The following is a 21,006-nucleotide window of genomic DNA, read 5'->3' on the forward strand; positions in this document are numbered from 1 at the left end:
AGCCTGGTCCCGGGAAGAGGGGGAGGGCTGGGGGGCATCGGGTGGCTGTCTCGAGCCGTGCCAGGTGCAGGGTCTGCTAGCTGGGTGCTGGCAGGCTTGCACCTGGCACGGGCACCGTAGCCAGCCCGTGCCCCTTTAAGGGATCCGGGGCCGGGAGGGGGACAGTAGAGTTTCCCTGGTGTTGGCCAGAGTGGCCACCAGGGAAAGCTGGGGAGGGCTAGCCTCCCACTAGTTCGAATTAAGGGGCTACACACCCCTTAATTTGAACTAGTATGTTCAAACTAGGCTTAGTCCTCGTACAATGAGGTTTACCTAGTTCGAACTAAGCGCTCCGCTAGTTCGAATTAAGTTTGAACTAGCAGAGCGCTAGTGTAGCGCCTATCAAAGTTAATTCGAACTAACGTCCATTAGTTCGAATTAACTTTGTAGTGTAGACATACCCAAAAGGTGTAGCCCTTTTAGTCTGTAACTTTAAAAAAAGAGGAGTAGTCCTGTGGCACCTTAGGGTACATCTGCATTACAGAGAACCATCAACATGCCACTGTGGCTCTTCCAGGGTTCAAATTAGCAGGTCTAGAGAACACAGCTAATTCAAAGTGGGAGGGGGACTCTGGTCAATGTCAGTAGTCCTGTTGTCATGAGGAGTAAGGGAAATTGAAGGGAGAATGTTCTCCCTTTGCTTCCTACAATGCAGACAGCACCAAAAGTTGAGTTAAGGTACTTCGACTTCACCTACACAATTAATGTAAGTGAAGCTGCATACCTTAATTCAACCTTGTCCCATAGTGTAGACATTTATATATAATCATGAGCTTTTAAGGGCAAAACCCACTTCTTTAGATGACCTTCAGTGGATTCAGTGGGAAATGTTAGGCTGCCTGCATTTAAGAGCTTATCCCATGTATCTATTTTATTTTTAGTAAAAGGTAAAAGATTTATACAATCTGAAGAGTCTAATCCTACAGCCAGGAATAGAATTCATTGCAGACTTGCACTGCCCATGCATTAATCTGTCATATACATTCCTGCTGTATTGTTTTCCTCCTTTTGATTATCTAGCTAAAGTATTTCCAACGCCTAAATAGGACAGCCATTTCCAAATTTCTGAATCCTTAATAAGAAAATTCTCAAAGTCTATTAAATAAGAGATGCAAGTTTGCTTTAGAAAGTGTTACAAATGCAAGTAACCACCGAAAAGAACTAGGGGTTAGATTTTTCAAGTATGCCCAAGTGACTTAAGGAGCACAAATTCTTACTTTCAGTGTGACCTATGCACTCAAGTAATTTTTGCTCGTCCCATCCAAAATCACCTAAAAATTGGACCATTCACTGCTATTTTTGTTGTTTTAAAGGTCAGGATCCAAGAGTTAGTAGGGTCTTTAAAATAGGTAAGCAGAGTATTTGTAAAGAGGGAGCAGGAGGGGAGAGGAGTCTAGAACATTTTGATCACTGCCAGTGTCAGTTTCTAGCCACAATCATCTTCCTCACAGTAATTAATTAATTTAATTGAACATTTTCATAGAAAATGGAGGTGATAATTGTAGTTTCCTCTTCCTTTCAGCTAGGAAAAGTTGAGAGCCTAGTAAGGCATTTGGAGACAATTCATAGGTAGATTGCTACAAATGTTTTGCAGGTTACATTAAAACACAATTCATATTCAAGCTCTCTTACAACAAGATGATAATACACGTACAAGACTTAGCATCTATTCTGGGGAAGAGGAAGGTGGTAAGGATAACACTATCATTTAAATCTAGTCATACACGAGAAACCCACAGAGCCGAGTTTCATTTCATCAAAACAAATAGTATTGACACCTGTGTGTCAACAGAAATAGAAATTAGCACAGCTATAAATAGAATACAGTTTTGTTTTGTTCAGTCTCTTGAAGCTAGACAAAGCACGAAGTATGCACCACCCCCTTCCCAAGAACAAGGCAGCTACCCTAGTAGCATGTACTGCAATATGCCTCACACAGATTGCAGCTACAGCAGGCATGTCAAAATGGCGTCAGGAGGGCTGCATGTGGTCTCATCGAAGTTTTTTGTGGCCCGCCAGTATATTTTCAGAAACATTGAAGTGTGGCCTGCTGGCCACTTGGAGCACATGACCGAGTGTAGGTCACGCCGGCCAACCACTCTGCGCATGATGCCAGCAGCAACTACTCAGGGCCGACTGGCTGGGCAGCTCTGCGCATGGCCCCCAGCACGTAGTCACAGCCGGCTGGCCGCTGTACTCACATCGTCCCAGTGCCTAAGAAAGTGTGGCAGTGGTGGCAATGTGATGATGATGGCTCCAGAACCTAGGCATTAGGAAGGGTGGGGGGGAGGGTGCCTGCCTCTGGGGGAGGCATTAGGTTGGGGGGGAGGCTGGAAGTCCTTGCCTCTGGGGGAGGGGAGGCATTGGACCACAGCTCTTTAGCTCTTCCCTTTGTACAAACATACAATTGTGTTATTTGCATGATGTCACATATTGTTTCTCAAATAATAGGATAGCATACAGTTTTTTCCACCGAATGGAATAGAATCAAGAGTACTGGAATATATACACACACAAGCGTCTGGTTTGTGGTTCCCAGTTTAATTTTCATATATCCTGAGTTTTAAATACCTAACTGTACTACTGCGGTAATATTTATCTGATTTCCTTCGAACGTAGGCATTGCCAAATCAGCCAATGGGATCCTCTAGTCTAGTCCAGGATTCTAGCTACAAAAGTGGCCAATACAAAATGAAACAGGATGAGGTGTGAGTGTGGTCGCATATGTCCACAAGAAACGATAGTGGACAGTTATCCCCGGATAGGGAATGTTTCTTCTTCACTCCCATCAGTTTGTGGCTGGCTTATGACCTGACACATGAGTGGGTTTTAATCTCTTTTTTATCCTACCTATAGTATTTTAGATGTTTTCATTATAAATAAGCCTTCATCTTTTGAAAATCTTACAAACCTTTAACCTCACTGCTATTTAATGGCAGCGAGTTCCACAGATGAATTGGGTAAAAAAAAAAAAAAGTTTCCTTTTATCAATTTTAAATTTCTTGTCATTTAAGTAAATGTAAAAAGATACTCGGTGAAGCCAAGTAAGGGCGTACCATCGATCTTTGTAATGGCATTGTTATGGATTTCACCCAATTGCATGAATAATTATATGTTTATGCAAAAATCTCAGTCTTACAAAGTATCTCAAATTTTCACAGAAGCCTGTTCTATTTGATTAACCACTTTCTATATTTGTTTTTATTTCAACAAAACAAGTTATGTATCATGTAAAAAAAATTGAAAGTACCTTAAATTTATATTTAAATTAAAAATTATGAGCAAATAATTTTACACATCAAATTATTGTATTATATTCAAACAAGACCTGAACATTATAAAATATACCTAAAACATAATCTATAATAATAAATAATTACAACTTTCTGATAGAAGTATATTTTCTTTGGTGGCCCTGAAAGCTATCAGTTTTCATTTGTGCGGCCCTCAGGCTTTGAGTATGACATGCCTGAGCTACAGCATAGCTTGTCTGTACATAGAGGGATATCATAAAGCCCCATGACCCTCTCCACACTAGTGATTTAGCAGCAAGTTAAACACCTGTACCAGTGCAGCTATGCTAGTGCTATAAAAAAAATCAGTGCAAGCAAAGCCTGATCCACACTTATGTCAGCAGAGTTACAGCACACCAGGGACAGTGTGAAAAAGCCAACCTCCTGAGTATAGTCGCTCCTGCCTTTGCTGCACCAAAACTGCCTGAACCTCCATCCAGCACCCTAACTCTCTGTCCCAGGCTCAGGCCAGTCTCTTCCCACACTCTGAACCTCTGAGTCCAAGACCAGAGCCTGCACCCCAATCCACTGCCCCAAGCTGGTGAAAGTTACAAAAAGAGAGGGTGGGGGGTGGAGAGAGCAGGATGGGGTAAGGGAAAGGGCAGGAGGCAGGGCAAAGGTATTTGGGCATGAAGAGTATACTGGATTGCACTTAAATTCAAAAAGTGATCTTGTGCTTAAAAAGTTTGGAGACCACTGATTTACAGCATCAGGGTGTGTTGACATAACCCAAACTGAACCACTGCAGTTCCCAGGGAGGAGAGAGCCTGTCTCTCACATTTAACTTAAGCCCCATTGTTCCACCTCTCCTGCTTACCTCATTTAACACACATTCTTCCATCATGTGCTATTGACCAAGGCTCACCATCCCCTTTGCTACCTCATTACAAGCCATAAATCATTCCTTACCTTAATTAGTCTTCTGGGGAGTAGTGCAGAGTTTTACTGGCCCCGAACTTCTACAACCATTGAGAGGCATTAGCAGAAAGGCCTGCAGCACAATCTATCCAAAGAAGCACTCAAGGGAAGGAAACAAAACACTAGAAACAAAAACTCACAGAATTCTATCACCAAGCTGCTTCTCTGTTATTTATATTTTTGGAATCCAACTAAAACAGAGACTTTTTTTTCTCTACCTTGCACTTCATCTAATCATTTTCACCTGTGCAAATTGAGTGTAACATGCAACCACTCTGCATAGGAGCAAGTGATTACACACAGAAAAAACAGTGGGCAGGCAGGATTTCAAACATAAAAACAGTGGGCAGGCAGGATTTCCCCACTCACAATAGAATACAGTACAGTCACAAAGCTATACAAATTATTAATTCAATCTATAGTAATTTAATTTACTTTATTTTGTGAGTATACATTTATTACATTAATGTGGATTAATCTCCACTGTAAATCACCAATAATTGTCATGATTTAGCATTATTTCCTTTATAAGATCCTCCCACACTCCATTCTGCAAACACGTATTCATGAGCTTAATTTCCCTACTATGAGCAGTCCTGCTACCATGTTAATACCTACATACGTGTTTGCAGGATCAGGGCCTTAAGTTTCATGTAAAATCACTTCTGCCACAAGAATGGCATGATGCAACCATGCTGAGTAGCCTTGTTCAGATGCAAACCAAAGATAATTTCAGCTTCTCAGAAACAGGCTTAGCCTTTGCCTACACTGAAGCCTGAGTCAGCAAAATGTATTTCACTCAGGGTATGTCCACACTTGCCCCCTACTTCGAAGTAGGGAGGCAAATGAAGCATACCGAAGTTGCAAATCAAGCCCGGGATTTAAATATCCCGCGCTTGATTTGCATGTTCCCGGCCGGTTGCCATTTTAGAAATTTACTAGCCCGGAGTAACTGCCCGCATCTACACGCGGCAATGAAACGGGAGTCCGATTTAAAGCCCTAACTCAAATTAGCTGGTATTCCTCCTGCAATGAGGTTTACCAGCTAATTTGAATTAGGGGCTTTAAATCGAACTCCCGTTTCACTGCCACGTGTAGACGCGGGTAGTTACTCCAGCTAGTGAATTTCTAAAATGGCGACCGGCCGGGAACTTGCAAATCAAGCGCAGGATATTTAAATCCCAGACTTGATTTGCAACTTCGGTATGCTTCATTTGCCTCCCTACTTCAAAGTAGGGGGTTAAGTGTAAGCATACCCTCAGGGATATGAAAATTCCTCTCCCTATGACTGACATAAGTTAAAGTGCCATAAGCCTTTTATGCGCACAGCGCCATGTCAGCAGAGGGCTTCTCCCACCGACATAGCTTATGCTACTTGCAGAGCTGGGGTTTTTTGTTTGTTTGTGGGTTTTTTATGCTGATTATGGAAGAGCTCTCTGTGGTCAGCATAGAGCATCTTCATGAGATGCATGGCAGTAGTGCAGCTGTATAGGTGAAGCGGGGCTACTGTAGCATTCTACATATACATACCCTATCATTCTTTTCCCTCTGCCATTTTAAATAAGATAAGAAAACCAAGGTACTCATTAGAACAGGGGTGGGCAATAATTTGTAATGGGGGGCCATGCCAAGATTTTGGTAAGTGGTCAAGGACTGCACTTCTGTGGAAGGGGTGCAGGGTCTGGGACAACAGGTGGGGGTGTGAAAGGGAGAGTGAGATAAGAGGATTGAGGTACAGGAGAGGGTGTGAGGTCTGAGAGAGAGTTTGAGTGGAAGGAGTTAAGATCCGGGGCTGGGGTTTGGGGTGCAGAGTTGAGGGGGGCAGAGGCACAAAGGGGAACCCGCTTGAGCGAGAACGGAAGCAGTCCCTGCTCACGCAGGGTCCTGACTGCTGCACCTCCCCCTTTGAAATGTACAGTAGCTGCCTGCTGCACCTCTTCCTTTCAAATGCACAATGGCAGCAAGTGGCTCTTGCCGTTTCCCCTGCCGCGCCTCTGCCTCCCCTGCAGAGAGGATACGGGGGACACACACGATGACTGGCTTTTAAACTGGCTTTCCTTAGCACCGGCTCCTGTGCCCTCCGCCTCTTGGTGCCTCTGATACAGAGGCAGCAAGGAGAAGAGGGATGGGGGGGGGGGGGCAGGAGGGAGCTAGTCGAGTAGGTACTTGACTACCCGATAAGCCTAGGCTTATCAGGTAGTCAACTAGTCGCTTACATTCCTAACTCATGCATTATTGTTATTTGTTCATTAGTTATGTACTCATCCACGATCCACTTAGCACCACCTCCGACTTTATCAGACATTCTCTACCCATGACACTAACAGCCCAGACCTCTGAAGTGACTACAAGCAAAGCAGCCTATAATGATTTATTTTTACTTTTTATGTATTAGCTTTTTAAAAATTGTCAACAATAATCCTCTGTTACAGTGAATAATACCATGATTTAGTCCAGACTTTAAAAAGCCAATTATTATATTGTCAAGCTGCACAATATACAGCTAACTTAAAATGAGGGGAAAGACAATTTATCCATTTGCAGCCTCAGAGAACTAGTTTGCAGTAACTCATCTTTCTGTGATAAATTGATAATCCATATTTTACATAAAGCATAATCTATATATTAAATATATAATTTTAAATGGTTGCCCACAAAAATCATACATGCAACATTTTCCAGAAAGATGTATAAATTACATAAACTAGCTTGGATATGACAGACAAGTGGAGACTAATAGTTAAAGCTAACACACATCCAAAAAGGCAGAAACATAGGTGAAATATACACAGACACACACAAAAATCATCAGCATGTAGGCATGCATATGTATACACATACACATGCCCATTTCTATTTATTATGTATCTCTATAGATACACAAAAATAGTATCTATAGAGAAAAAGCAGTTTAATCAAGCTGTGAGTTTATATCTGCTTATTGTATAACACAGTGTGTAGATTAGTACTATTATGCAGTGTTACACACACAGGCATAAAATGGCTGCACAATTTAGCCAAGGCCTGGCTCAGCAGTGAGTCCTAGTGCAAGCTGTACTGGAAAGCTGCAAACACTCTTTCACACCAAACACGAAAAACGTGCAGTGCGCGTCCCAAAAGAACATGTGCTCCAGGTGAGGCTCGAACTCACAACCTCGGCATTGCTCTGCTGTGTACTGCTGTATAAGTACCGCGCGCTAACCGATTGCGCCACTGGAGCCCTGACACCATGCCTTCCCGAACGCTTTATCAACGGTGTTCCCGGGGGCGGGGAACGGCGCAGAGCGGTAGCCGCTCACTCCCAGCGGCCGCGCGGACACTACTGGGGGGGAGGAGGCGCGGTGCAGGGGCGGGCCTGGCCCGGTGCCTGGCGGCGCGTAGCAGGGCCTAGCGGCGGAGCTAAGCAATGGGAGCGGTGGCTTCCTCCCTTGCCGGGTGGAGGTGCGGTGGGGGCCCCTCCGAGGGAGCGCGGTGCTGGGGGGGCGCAGTGCAAGGGGCAGCACGAGGAAGCGCGGCGCAGAGGGCAGATGGGGGGGGAGTGCGGTGGAAGAGCAGTAGGGGGCGCTGTTGCAGGGGCGGCACAGAGGGCGCAGTGCAATGGGGTGGAGGCTCGGTGGGGGGGGCGCAGTGCAATAGGGTGGGGGCTCGGTGAGGGGGGGGACGCGGTGCGGGTGCGGGTGGGCGCAGTGCAATGGAGTTGGGGCGCGGTGCGGGGGGGGCGCAGTGCAAGGGGGTGGGGGCTCGGTGGGGGGGACGCGGTGCGGGGGGGCGCAGTGCATGGAGTTGGGGCGCGGTGCGGGGGGGGCGCAGTGCAAGGGGGTGGGGGCTCGGTGGGGGGGACGCGGTGCGGGGGGGCGCAGTGCAATGGAGTTGGGGCTCGGTGGGGGGGCGCAGTGCAATGGAGTGGGGGCTCGGTGCGGGGGGGCGCAGTGCAATGGGGTGGGGGCTCGGTGGGGGGGCGTAGTGCAATGGAGTTGGGGCTCGGTGCGGGGGGGCGCAGTGCAATGGGGTGGGGGCTCGGTGGGGGGGGCGCAGTGCAATGGAGTTGGGGCTCGGTGCGGGGGGGCGCAGTGCAATGGGGTGGGGGCTCGGTGGGGGGACGCGGTGCGGATGCGGGTGGGCGCAATGCAATGGAGTTGGGGCGCGGGGGGGCGCAGTGCATGGAGTTGGGGCGCGGTGCGGGGGGAGGCGCGGTGCGGATGCGGGGGGGCTTAGTGCAATGGGGTGGGGGCTCGGTGAGGGGGGCGGTGCAATGGGGTGGGGGCGGCACGGGGGGCGCCGTGCAATGGGGTTGGGGGGCGGCGCGGGGCAAGGAGGCGGTGCCCGACGCCCCCCGTTAGCCGCGGGGTGTGGGCAGCAGGGGCTCTGCACGTCGCTGCGGCGCCCGGGCCATGGTGCCGTGCAGCGCGCGCTGAGCTGTGACCCAGCCCCAGGGGAAGGCGCTGGAGCCCGCTGGCTGGGCCCTGAAGCGCCCCCGCTGCTCTGAGCGATTTGCCCGCCGGGGGCAGCCGTTCCACGGAGCGGCTCTGGTTCCGGCTGCCTTCCTTTTCCCGAGAGCAAATCGGCAAAGCCCCGCGTGCAGCTCCCGGCAGCAGGGAGCCGCATGGATCCCAGGCCCACTCAGAACATCACTTCTCGTATTTCTGGGGGCCTTCTCTAACTTGTAACGCGCCCCGCCCCCTTCCGCACCTAAAACCGCTGTGGCAACCTGGTGTCATGGTGCAGGTGGACACTGGGGCATCAACACTGCGGGGCTGGGCCCATTGCATAGCCTTGCAGTTTGCTTGGGATTGTTGGTTGCAGGGTTAGGGGAGGGGATATTTTGGAGGGGACTTGGGTTTTTTTAACTTTATTTTCTCTTTGCACCATCTCAAGTGTAAGGGACTATGCACATGCTCCAGCATTGACTGGAATAGAAAAGAATTGGTCTCTGGAGAGAGAATTTCTTTGCTACATGTGCAAATGAAATATTTCATTGCTGGTTTATTGGTCCAACATTTGAGTGGCATTGAAATTGCCTACAGTATTTAGATGTAATTCTTCTTAATCCTGAATTGAAATTTTCCATACCAAACCAAATGATGATACAGACTAAACAACACAGTCTAAAGCATACTTAAAATAAATAATAACAAAGCAAACCTCAAACCAAAGATACTATTTTTTCCATAATCACTTCCTGTTTCACTCTGCTTATTCTAGCCCTGAAGCATTCAGTACTCTGAAAATGAGAAGAATCTTGTACTCTCAGGCACTCATAGAGCAAGTTAACATTTATTTTCAGTGAATTCAGAGCTAATGAGATTTGTAAGATTGCAGGTACAGCAGCAGTAGAAGTTTATCCATGTCTCACGGGTTCATCTACAGCATGGATTCGCAAACTGGGGGGCATGAAGAAATTCCAGGGAGGGTGTGAGGCAACTCAGTCGCTCCCCATCAAGTTTTGCAGCCCCGGTCAGTTCCTTCTTTTTTTTTTTTTTTTTGTGGGAGGGGATGGGTAAGGGTTTTTCAAAAATCAAAAAGGGGGCATGATACCGAAAAGTTTGGGAACCACTCATCTACAGGTCATCCTCTCTATAAGTCAAAAATACATTCCAAAAAACTTGGACTTCTAGAGAAACTGCTTAAAGAGGGGATTTTTTTTTCCTATGGCTGACTTCCAGTTGCAATTTTTTTTGTGTGTGTGTGCGACTCAAGAGCAGGGAATGGGAGAACTTATAATGCATCAGTTCCTACAAGCATCAACGACTTTAGGGCAGAACGGATGTATGCTGGGGCGGCATATAGCAGGGACACCCTTTATACCAAGGATTTGAAGAATTTCTCCCAATATTGCTCTGTCACTGGTATGAAGTAGCCTTTGGCATTTTTATCACTGTGTCATATCAGCCAAACCTGCTCAGAGACTAGGTTGTGTACAGTAGCACATCCACCGTTGTTAGAACTGTCAAAACTACACTGGTGCCAGAGCAATTGTGTGAGAACATCCTAGTAGATAATCATATAGTGAGAAAGTAATAGTCTTCTTGTCCATTTGATTCTTGGGTTCTCTGCAAACAAGTACTTTATGAAGTCACTCTTGCCACCTGCTAAACTTTCCAACTCCCCAAAGGCAGCTTTAACTTATGTTTCTCATGTTTATGGAATGAAGAAAGGCAGAGGAAGAGAAGCTGCCCTCACCCCTCCCCTGAGTCCCTCTGTCCCACCTCTGAGCTCTCCACACCTCACAACCCCCTAACTCTGCACCCCACTATCCCAGGCCCTGAGCCCCTTCCCACCCCCTAACCCTGACTCCTCACACCCCCTAACCCTGACTCCTACACCCCCATATTTTCAGCCTCCTTCCCTGAGCCCCACATCTCCAAGCCCCTGCCCTGACTCCCGTACCCCACACACCCAGTCCCCTGCCCTCAAAGACCCAAGCAATGCTAAATAAATCTAATATAAAGATAATGAAACTGACTTTCATGCCTGCTGAGGAACTGACCTCTGAATAATTCCACATGCCTCAGTATGATGCTAGCAATCTTCTGTAACAAGAAATGCATGTGCAGAAGGGTGTGTGTGTTTTTAAATACCCATGTTACCAAACAAAGCAACATATCTCCATATATTGTTTTTATTTCTCCCTGTTTGGCTATTATTATACATGACTCAATTTACAAAGTTATTCACTATTTCACACTAGTGCCCCTATGCAACCATTGTTGAGTTTTACGGAATGAGAAGCCAAAAATGGAAGGTGTTATAGAAAGCAGTTCATTTAATCAGTTTTTATATGTACAATACTCTGAACACCTTGTGCTCAAGACTCTTTGTACTCTAGATAAAGTGAGGACATGCTGAATTACGTCAACACATAAAAACGGCCTTTTGGTGCTTGTCATTATATAGCAGCCATAAAATAATTATATGTGCCTGACTTCTAGGTGCACAAATAGGACTAGATGGTTTTCTCCATGCATATATCACAGACAGTGGTAATATGGCCACTGTTATATTTAAAACATTTAGAAAAAGGAGCCCACATAATTACATTTAGTAATATTAATATTATAAAGATCATAATCTTCATTTGTAGATTATAAGTGGCCAATTTTTCCATTCCTCTTTGGAATACAGCAGATTGAGCAGAAGATTTTCCTGACAAATTTAACTCCTCTTAAAGATGAGCATTGCTTTTCTAAGTGACCACTGCAGACTAACTAATTTCCACTAAAAGTGGTTTTAGAAAGCTAGAACATTATTGTGTCATTCTTTTGGGATTGAGGAATATTTGCCTAAATTGCATGAAACTAATTGCAAGAAATTCTCTAATGCATTCTTGGTCTCTTCAATGTTCATTGTGCAACTGGAAAAAAGGCAGAGAGGCAGTTCCATGCATTCAGTGTAATTTCTGTCAACCAGTTGCTAATATTGCTTATATAAAGGCCGATATCAGATGACAGTGGGCCTATCTAAATTAGAGTTTGTGGTTCTGTTTTAACCCATGTTAACGGATTCTAAATTAACCTGAGATAGTTAATGTAATTGTACATGTTGCACCTCTCTAAACCAGAACTCTCTGGCTGGACCACAGATGTTCCAGGAGCAGAAAGTCCCAGTGGAGGGCTAGCAGTGGTGAGCCCTGAAGGCCAGCAGGTCAGCAGGCTGCTGCTGCAGGGTTTCCCAGTGGGGTCTGGAGCCTAGCACATGGCAGTGAAGCCCCTGTCTCTGGATCCCCTGCTACACCCCCAAGGATGGGACTGGCTACACTCCCAGCCCTGGCTGTTCTCCCAGCCACTGACTCTCCTGCTGCTGGACTGGCTGCATTTCCAGCTGCCAGCTCTCCTGCCACTAGACCAGTGTTTCTTAAAACTTTTTAAGACCGAGGAACACCAAACAATTATTTTATGAGGAACACCAAGGATTTTTTATTGACCAAAAATAGGGGTGGGGGGAAGGGCCAGGAGGTAGTTATTGAGGAAAAAATGGTCTGGGAAAAGTTATTGAGTAAAAAAAAAAAAGGTAAAAAAGGTTGCCTGCCCCTTTAAGGGCAGCCATTTTGAATTCCGTTCTCCAGTGTGCCGCGGAACACGGTTTAAGAAACACTGCTCTAGACTCTTCGTCAGCTCCCATTCCTAGCCACTGGGGCTCTCTGGTCCAGCAACATCCTGCTGGACTACAAATGTGGCTGGACCAAAGAGTTCTGGATTAGAGAGGTTCAACCTGTATTAATCTATAATAAGGATATAAAGTGACCAAAAACATTGCCACAGAAGAGTAAAAATTCTGTGCAGTTTCCCATCCCAGTGTACTTCCCCTAAATTAAAATGTAGTGTGAATGGAAAGATCTCTCATCGTACAACTTGCCAGTAGTTTGCAGCAGGACATAGCACTGCAAAGCCTAAAACATTTTATTATTTCAAATGTTCAACTTTTTTTGGTGCCATGCACTATATGTAAAAGCATTCCAGCAATACATGTGAAAAATTAGTCATTTTTTTTAAAACCATGTGAAAATATACCAGTAATACTGGTGTAATTACCGGTACCAGTACAACTCCATGTGTGGATGCTACACTAACCCCGACCGTCAATCATAGCTGAAGTGTGTCTGCAGTAAAACCAGCAGGAGCTGCGCTTGCATCGGTTCCGGCTACTCCTCTCATCCTAGTGGAGTACCAGTATCGACAGCAGAGCGCTCAGAGATTGATATATTGTGTCTAAGGTAGGAATGTTAGATAAGCTGATGCTTATCTGTTAATGTTATCAGTTAAACTTTTCCCCACTCCCGGGGAGGTGGCTTCAATGCTGCAATGAAACCTAAGCTTTGCTACAGACTCTGCAGTATAAAGCTTATTTAAGCTGTAGAGCCCATACCATGTGACACTTCAACCACTGAGATTTTCAGCGGTTATCTGTTTACTATTTTTATCGACTTTGAACATCCCTAGTCTAAGCAGACGCGATAAATCGACAGCTTGGTGGATCAATCATTGAAGCGTCAATCCCCAGCATAATGACTTTTTTGTTTTTGTTTTGGAATAGCCTAAATCACTTGAAGAGACAAGATAAACTGGAAAAAGACATTCTTATATGAGTGTCCACTCCTGGAGATTTTCTGTTGTAGCTATATTAGTTTAAAGTCACCCCTTAGGTTATACCAGTGTAACACTAAGAAACACTTCGATCAAATTATCTCAAATGTGCACTTTATCCCCAACATATCAATTTTGAAGCCAATCTGGCCACTTATGTGTATTTCAGTGAGAATTTAAATTCAGGGTTAAGCAGAAACCATGTTATCACCCTTTCATGTTCACACATATAGAAAAATATTAAGAAGACTAAGCTATGACAAGAAAGGGCAAATCCTTATAAATATTAATTGGTAAAAATGTCTATATGTTTATTTCTTTATAAAAGACAGTGGAAAATCCCCTACAAATTGAGAATGGAAATAGAACAGAAACTGTCCCAGGTGTTCAGAAAATGGCAAACAGATCTGTACAGACTCACTAATCAGACCATAGTAATGCCTAATAATTCACAACCAGTTCTCTGCTTATTTGCCCAGGAGGTGATAACCACAAACTCTGATCTTCCATAAGAATTTTACAATACAGTAGGCATGACCTCACATTATGCCATCAAACTTATGCAGAATCATAAACAAGAGAGAAAATTCAGAAGTGATTCTAAGGGGATGACACCAGACATCAGTGTTGCTGATGATTTTGTCACGAGTCCCATGATACATTGTTTTACTTAAACTCCCAGCTCCTGGAGTCAAGTGATATGTGATTATTTCAGCTTTCATTCTTAAAAAAAAAAGTAAATTTTTAGCCTTCATGGCTTTGAAGACAGCTTCAAAATGAGATCCAGTGCACCCTTAAAAAGCAGAAAACACACCAAATCTATTATTTTCCATAATCACACGATTTTAAAACCAATCTCATGATAGTGGATGAGGCTGAGTCATGATTTTTAAGTGTTGGGGGTTACAATACTGCAGTCTGCTAAATTAATTAAAAAAGAAGGGAGAATACACACACACACACATAACTTTCAGGCAGGCGTGCATAGTTATGTATTTTCAGCATCATTCACAACTGTCAGGCTGTATGAAAGGGAGAGTACAAGAGGGAAAGGGAGGCTTGTCTCAGCTCCGAAAGAACATCTGGCATAGCAACAGTGGTCCTAGACACACCTCCTTATGAGGCTGTCTGATACCTGATGAGCTGAGATAAGAGCTCTGCTGACTGGCTAAAAGAAAGAGGGAGCTAAATTTGGTCCAGTTTCCCTCCAGTTGGCTGCATATGAAGGAAAGGGGGGATAGAGTCCTTTCAACTTCCCGTGGCACAATCTGAGACACATAAGAGGCAGCAGAAAAGAAGGCAGGATTCGGAACACAATTTGACCCATCAGTTCTAATTTTAGCTAATTATTTCCAATTCATGGGGAAATTTGTCATGGTTGCAGTTGCCCAACAAGTTGCGATGGTTGAGATTATAGCGTAGCTATGACTCAGATGTTTTTAGCACTATGTAATCTAGCTCAGAAGGCAACTAAATTAAAAAGACTAGGACTCATATATTGCTGACACTGATGGAGCTTACATCAGTATTACCAATCGTGGGAATTTTTTGCAGAAAGAAGTCTACTGTAGACATACCATGGTGATGTCTCTACACATCTGCCCATGTAGGGAAGGGCATCCTGCTTCAGAGAGCATGTTTTGCAAGTATGACTGCTCCCTCTTGTCACTGTTTCCCTTCAAGGGTTACATTTATAAAGGCTTCAACTCAACTTCCATTTCTGCTCCCAAAATTCTACATAAATAGTTTATCACACTGACACATGTATGCACAAGATTGTACTCATACAAACAACACTCACTTGTATTTTAGCATGAACTCTGTTTACATGCACAAATGGAATTTGTAGATTAGATGCAATTATCTTCAACAGTTACTCCAGATTTACACTGATATAACCAAATCAGAAAAAGCCTAATTGCATACAAAATAAATTATATTAAATACACAAGCTAATGAGAGTGCCCAAGATAAATACCTGTATTACCAACTTTAGATAATTCAGGGATGTATACCACATTTTGGACATATCTAGACTACGCAGAACGGTCGAAAGAGGATATGCAAATTCAAAAAATTATGTCTCATGTGGCCTGCAGTCTATATTGGGAGATGGGTGAAGCTCTGGGGGCTGTCTGTGATCTCCAGCACCCTCCTCCCCATTGCCTGCAGGCTGTCTGGGCAGGAGCGAGGCTCGGGGGGGGAGGAGGGTGGGTCCCTGCCGGGAGGGCGAGAGGCTTGGGTGGGTGGGTGGATCCCCGGGTTCCCCCCCCCCCCCAATTTCCTGCGGGCTTTCTGGGGAGGGGCCTCATTCCAGGAGTTGCTCCTGCCTGCAGCTGCCCCCCTGCAGTCTGCAGCTTGTCTGGGGAGGGCCAGGCTCTGGGGGCTTCAAATGGACAAACAGACACAGACAGACAGGGACACACTCTAAAACATGAGAGAGAGAGAGAGAATCTCCTTCAACTCAACTCAATAGGCCTGTTGGCAGCAGGCAGTTTCTAACATTTTGTTGACATAGTAACAATTTTATTTCCCAGGAGCTGTGAATTTCTTACAATACCAACCTGTTGACATCTGACCTAAATTCTCTACTTGCAGTAGTAACAAGTTAAACGTCATGAACAAAGTCACTCATTATTCCATTCTTAAATACTTCAGGAATAGCTAGTTATTAAAAAATTTAAAATATCCATTTATATATAAATATATATCATTATGCAGCCACAATTCTGCCTTTCTTCCGTTAGACTGTATTCTAAACAACTGTCTAGTTAGTATATTATTTTCATGATAATGCAATTTACTGACATTTAACCTGTACCTTCAACAAGATAATGAATACAAACTGAATGATTTTCTTCCTTCTAGCCCTGCTAAAGCAAAGGTTGTATATTTAAACAAACCTAAGCAAAGATCTAGATTTTTTTTAAACTGCATCAGTTGATCATTAACTAAGCTATTAGAAAATAGTTTGCTCTACAAAATAACCTTTGGCTGATCAAAGTAGTTCCCCTTTTCACCGTAGCATGAAGAACAATTCTATCTTATCAACCAATCACATGAGCTTTGTGGTGGGAGTAACCTAACCACTCAACAAGAGTGCGTTCTGCATTCTTCTGTGCAAATTCGTTAACTTCCTCTAAAAATCGCATTGCTGGTGTGCCATGGAGCTGCTTGTAAATGTAAGAAAATGGATTGAAGAAAACAAAACTGCTTTTTTACCCCCAGTGTGCAATAAGCTCATGTAAGTAAATAAAGATATTGTTTTGCCTTGCATAGTCTCAGGATAAAAGGAAACTTCTGTAAAATTCATACAATTGGCAAAGATTAATACTTGTGGATAAAATTGTTCTTCCTACCAGAAGTCTGGCCACAGACTTCTTTTAAAAGACAGAACATGCTTGAAAATTGTTTAATAATTTAAATAAATGGACTGTGTATGTTGAGCACACTGCAATCTACGGCCCTCGTCCAAAGTTCACTGATGTCTACACTGCCTTTTCTGCTAATTTCAGTGTGCTTTGGATCTGCCTCATTGGGAGAAAAATCACATAGAACTATCTCATGAATAGATTCAGCTTATACATTTCCACTACTTCCTTCTCACTTTGAGTTTCCATACTTGGAGGTCAAAGTCATTCCAGCAGTCAGTGAGCAGCCACTCCAGCTCCCTAAGTGAAGGATGGCCCCATTGTTACAATCAAAGAGTAGCAGAAGGAGTAATACATGAGACAATGGAACAAGGAAGAGAGAAGGATGCTTAGAGAGCTAAGTTTCATAGGGGTAGCTATGTTAGTTTGTTTTAGTGAAAACAACAAGGGGTCCTGTGGCACCTTGAAGACTAACAAATGTATTTAGTCATAAGCTTTTGTGGGTTGGAACCCATTTCGCGTGATGAATCTGACAAAATGGGCCATAGCCCATGAAAGCTTATGCCCAGATAAATTTGTTAGTCTTCAAGGTGCCACAGGACACCTCTTTTTTTTTAAAAGCAAGCTAAGTTAATTTCTACCACAGCTGTCAGCTCCGTGGCCTGATCTAGCCTACCCAGTTTCCTGTTTGTAAATCAGGCTGTGTATATTAGCTCTTTTCTCATTATAATTTATGTCACTCAGGGGCGTGAAAAACACTCCTCTGAGTGGCCTAAGTTTACATTGACAAAAGCACCAATGTGGACAACGATATGTTGATGCTTTGGGGATGGTTTAAGTTATGTCCATTGAAGAGGTCTCTCCTGTCAGCCTAAAGTGGCTACACAAGCAATTTTACAGCAGCACAGGGTTTTTACCACTGTAGTCTCTTGTGTAGACAAGGCCTCAAGTAGGGAGAAAGTGACGTCCCAATCTGGCAATGCTTTCCTATAAGGTTGGTTGGCAACCAGAGAGTAGAGATGTGATCTGTGCCCTGAATGAGACGTGTCACATTTGGCAATTTTACAAGGCATTGCATAGCTTTCTCTCAGGAATGTTCTCAAGATTCAATGATATTTTGTTCCACAGATTGGCCACAGTGGTCATGTATATCTTACAGGGTGACTGTGCCAATGTCCACTATAACAATTGCAAAAAATAACTCCCAGGATGGCCTTACATTTTGTTTTAAATACATTAGGTCAGCCATCTACACATTATGTTCCCAAGAACACTCAAGAACCTATAAAATCTGATTTCTACTCTCCTATTCTGGACAGAATTCTTGTAGCGCTTGATAGATGATCCAACTCCAATTTGCTTTCTGCATTAACTGCTTGTGACCCAAAAAGTGAAAATTTTCTTGATTATGAGAAATTGAAAATAATAGTCTGGATGCAGAAGTCAAAGCTGGCAAGAAGCACATTGCCAAAAAATTGACTTCAGTTTCTGAATTCTGGAATGTTCTTAGAGATTTGCCAACAGGTTATGTCACTCAATGAGGAGTAACAGTAGTTCGAATTAGGAGCTTTAATTCGAACTACCTAGTCCATGCCACGTGTAGCCGCGGGCAGGTGTTCAAACTACAGGGCATTTAAAAATGGCGGCGCCCGGGAACATGCAAATAAAGCCCGGGATATTTAAATCCCAGGCTTCATTTGCAAGTTCGAATGCCTACATTAGCCACCCTAGTTTGAACTAGGGTGGCCAAGTGTAGGCAAACCCTTAGTCTGTCTCTGAGGGTATGTCTACACTACAGCGCTAATTCGAACTAACTTAGTTCGAATTAATTAATTCGAACTAAGCTAATTCGAATTAGCACAGCTAGACTTAAAAACAGAGTGGACCCTGAACAGAGGTTAAGGATGGCCGGAAGCAGTGCCGGCAGGGCATCAGATGAGGAGTTAGAGCATGGAGCTGCTGTCTCAGGCTAGCCGAGGGCTGTGCTTAAAGGGTCCCGACCCCCACCCTGGACAGACAGTTCTCAGGGGTGCCCCGCTTGCAAAGCAGTCCTGGCTTGGAGTGCCCGGAATACCCACACTTGGCACACCACAGCACTCGGCCATCAGCCCGGCTGTACTTGCCACAGGCTGCCATTTGGGGAGAGGCGGTAATTGGGGGGCTGCAGGAGAGCTTCCACCCCCAGAAGCCCGCAGAGCCAGCCCAGTCCTCCCCATCGGGGACTCGTACCCCATTCCTCCTTCACCTCCTTCCACTTACCCTTCCATAGCCCCCCTTCCTGATGTACAAAATAAAGAAAACATGTGGTCAAAAATAGAATCTCTCTTTATGGAACAAAACTGGGGGAGACTGGGAAAAAGAGGTGGGAGAGGGGAAGAGAGAAGGTAGGAGAGGGGAGGGCAACTACAATGATCAGGGGTTTGGAACAGGTCCCATATGAAGAGAGGCTAAAGAGACTGGGACTTTTCAGCTTAGAAAAGAGGAGACTGAGGGGGGATATGATAGAGGTCTATAAAAGCATGAGTGGGGTGGAGAGGGTGCATACAGAAAAGTTCTTCATTAGTTCCCATAATAAAAGGACTAGAGGACACCAAAGGAAAGGAATGGGTAGCAGGCTTCAAACTAGTACCAGAAAGTTGTTCTTCACAAAGCAAAGAGTCAACCTGTGGAACTCCTTGCTGCAGGAGGCTGTGAAGGCTAGAACTAGAACAGAGTTTAAAGGGAACTTAGAGAAAGTCGTGGAGGTTGGGTCCATGGAGTGCTATTAGCCAGGGGGTAGGAATGGTGTCCCTGCCCAAAGTTTGTGGAAGGCTGGAGAGGGATGGCACGAGACAAATGGCTTGGTCACTGTCTTTGGTCCATCCCGTCCAGGGTCCCTAGTGTTGGCCGCTGTCAGCAGACAGGCTACTGGGCTAGCTTGACCTTTGGTCTGACCCAGTACGGTTATTGTAAGCTCAGGGTTCAGGGTCAGGGGTCTCACTGGACCACCTTGACTTTCATGCAAACCTGCTCCTGGGTGGCCATGCTGGCAGCTCTCTTGCCCTAGATGGCCACTTTCCTGTGCCTAGTGCAGAGGTCGTGGACGAGGTCCACGATGTCTGCACTGGACCAGGCGGGTGCCCGCCTCTTGTGGAGCAGGGCAGGCTCCCTGGAGCCGCCAGCCGGGTCCCGGGAAGAGGGGGAGGGCTGGGGGGCATCAGGTGGCTGGCTCGAGCCGTGCCAGGTGGAGAGTCTGCTGGCTCGGTGCTGGCAGGCTTGCACCTGGCATGGGCACCGTAGCCAGCCCATGCCCCTTTAACGAGTCTGGGGCCGGGAGGGGGACAGTAGAGTTTTTCTGGTGTTGGCCAGAGTGGCCACCAGGGAAAGCTGGGGAGGGCTAGCCTCCCACTAGTTCGAATTAAGGGGCTACACACCCCTTAATTCGAACTAGTAAGTTCGAACTAGGCTTAGTCCTAGTGGAATGAGGTTTACCTAGTTCGAACTAAGCACTCCGCTTAGTTTGAACTAGCGGAGCGCTAGTGTAGCGCCTATCAAAGTTAATTCGAACTAACGTCTGTTAGTTCGAATTAACTTTTTAGTGTAGACATACCCTGAGTCTGTTTTTCCACTCACTGAAAATGATATCTCCAGGGCTTCCCCTTCTGGAGACGGCTTCCTCAGCCAGCCAGCCTCACAGTCTACAAACCTTGAAGGCTCTAGTGACAGTGATTTCAAACCTGTGCTTTGGTTCCCTTTTGTATGCCAGTCTTGTCCTTGATTGGCCACTTTCTCTACGGCTACTCTAGCCTCCTTGGAGGACTTCTCTATTGTCCTTTTTGTCTAGGATAGGGTGCAACAGGTCACAAGCCTTCAGCAAGGGGCATCAGGGACTGATCCACCCAGTCATAAGTACAAAAATTCACATTCACAGCCTTCCTTTCTTTCTGTCCATCCCTGTTTTCCTTCACCCATCTATTGAAGAGCACTGTTAAGGGAACAACATCCCTTTTATTCCAGAAAGCTGGATAAATGAGTTTCCCTTTCTTTACTTCTGACTATTTGATGAACTAGTTTTAAGAGAATCTTCCACCTAATTTAGTTCCTTAGTAAGATACAGGTTGGACATCCCTTGTCTAGCACCTCAGGACCTAACTGGTCTTGAATGAGGGGATTTGCCAGACCTTGGGAGGTCCCTCCCAACATGTCCCCTGCTTAACCGCTTCCCCTTCCCCTGCTGAATTGCTTCCCCTTCCACTGCAGCTGCCTTCTCCAGCCCTGGCTCCCCAGGCGGGAGCTCCTAGCTGCTATGGGGGCCAGAGCTCTGCA

At 45.2% G+C, this 21,006-nt stretch overlaps 1 protein-coding gene and 1 non-coding gene across 2 annotated transcripts in view; one reads left to right on the forward strand and one right to left on the reverse strand.

The window, feature by feature from the left end:
- Positions 1 to 7,376: 7,376 nt before the first annotated feature.
- On the reverse strand, positions 7,377 to 7,470 carry TRNAI-UAU (transfer RNA isoleucine (anticodon UAU)). Its single transcript has 2 exons — positions 7,433 to 7,470; positions 7,377 to 7,412 (listed from the first exon to the last, which is right to left on the reverse strand). It is a non-coding gene; the product is annotated as a tRNA-Ile (tRNA).
- Positions 7,471 to 16,396: 8,926 nt separating this feature from the next.
- HAAO (3-hydroxyanthranilate 3,4-dioxygenase) overlaps positions 16,397 to 21,006 on the forward strand; it is a 72,685-nt gene continuing 68,075 nt past the window's right edge. The window contains exon 1 of the mRNA XM_006133988.4: positions 16,397 to 16,574. Coding sequence (XP_006134050.3) covers positions 16,495 to 16,574 — 80 coding nt within the window. The 5' untranslated portion in view covers positions 16,397 to 16,494. The remainder of the gene's footprint in view (positions 16,575 to 21,006) is intronic.

This window comes from Pelodiscus sinensis, chromosome 3 (genome assembly GCF_049634645.1).
Source record: "Pelodiscus sinensis isolate JC-2024 chromosome 3, ASM4963464v1, whole genome shotgun sequence".
In the NCBI taxonomy this organism is placed as follows: Eukaryota; Metazoa; Chordata; order Testudines; family Trionychidae; genus Pelodiscus; species Pelodiscus sinensis.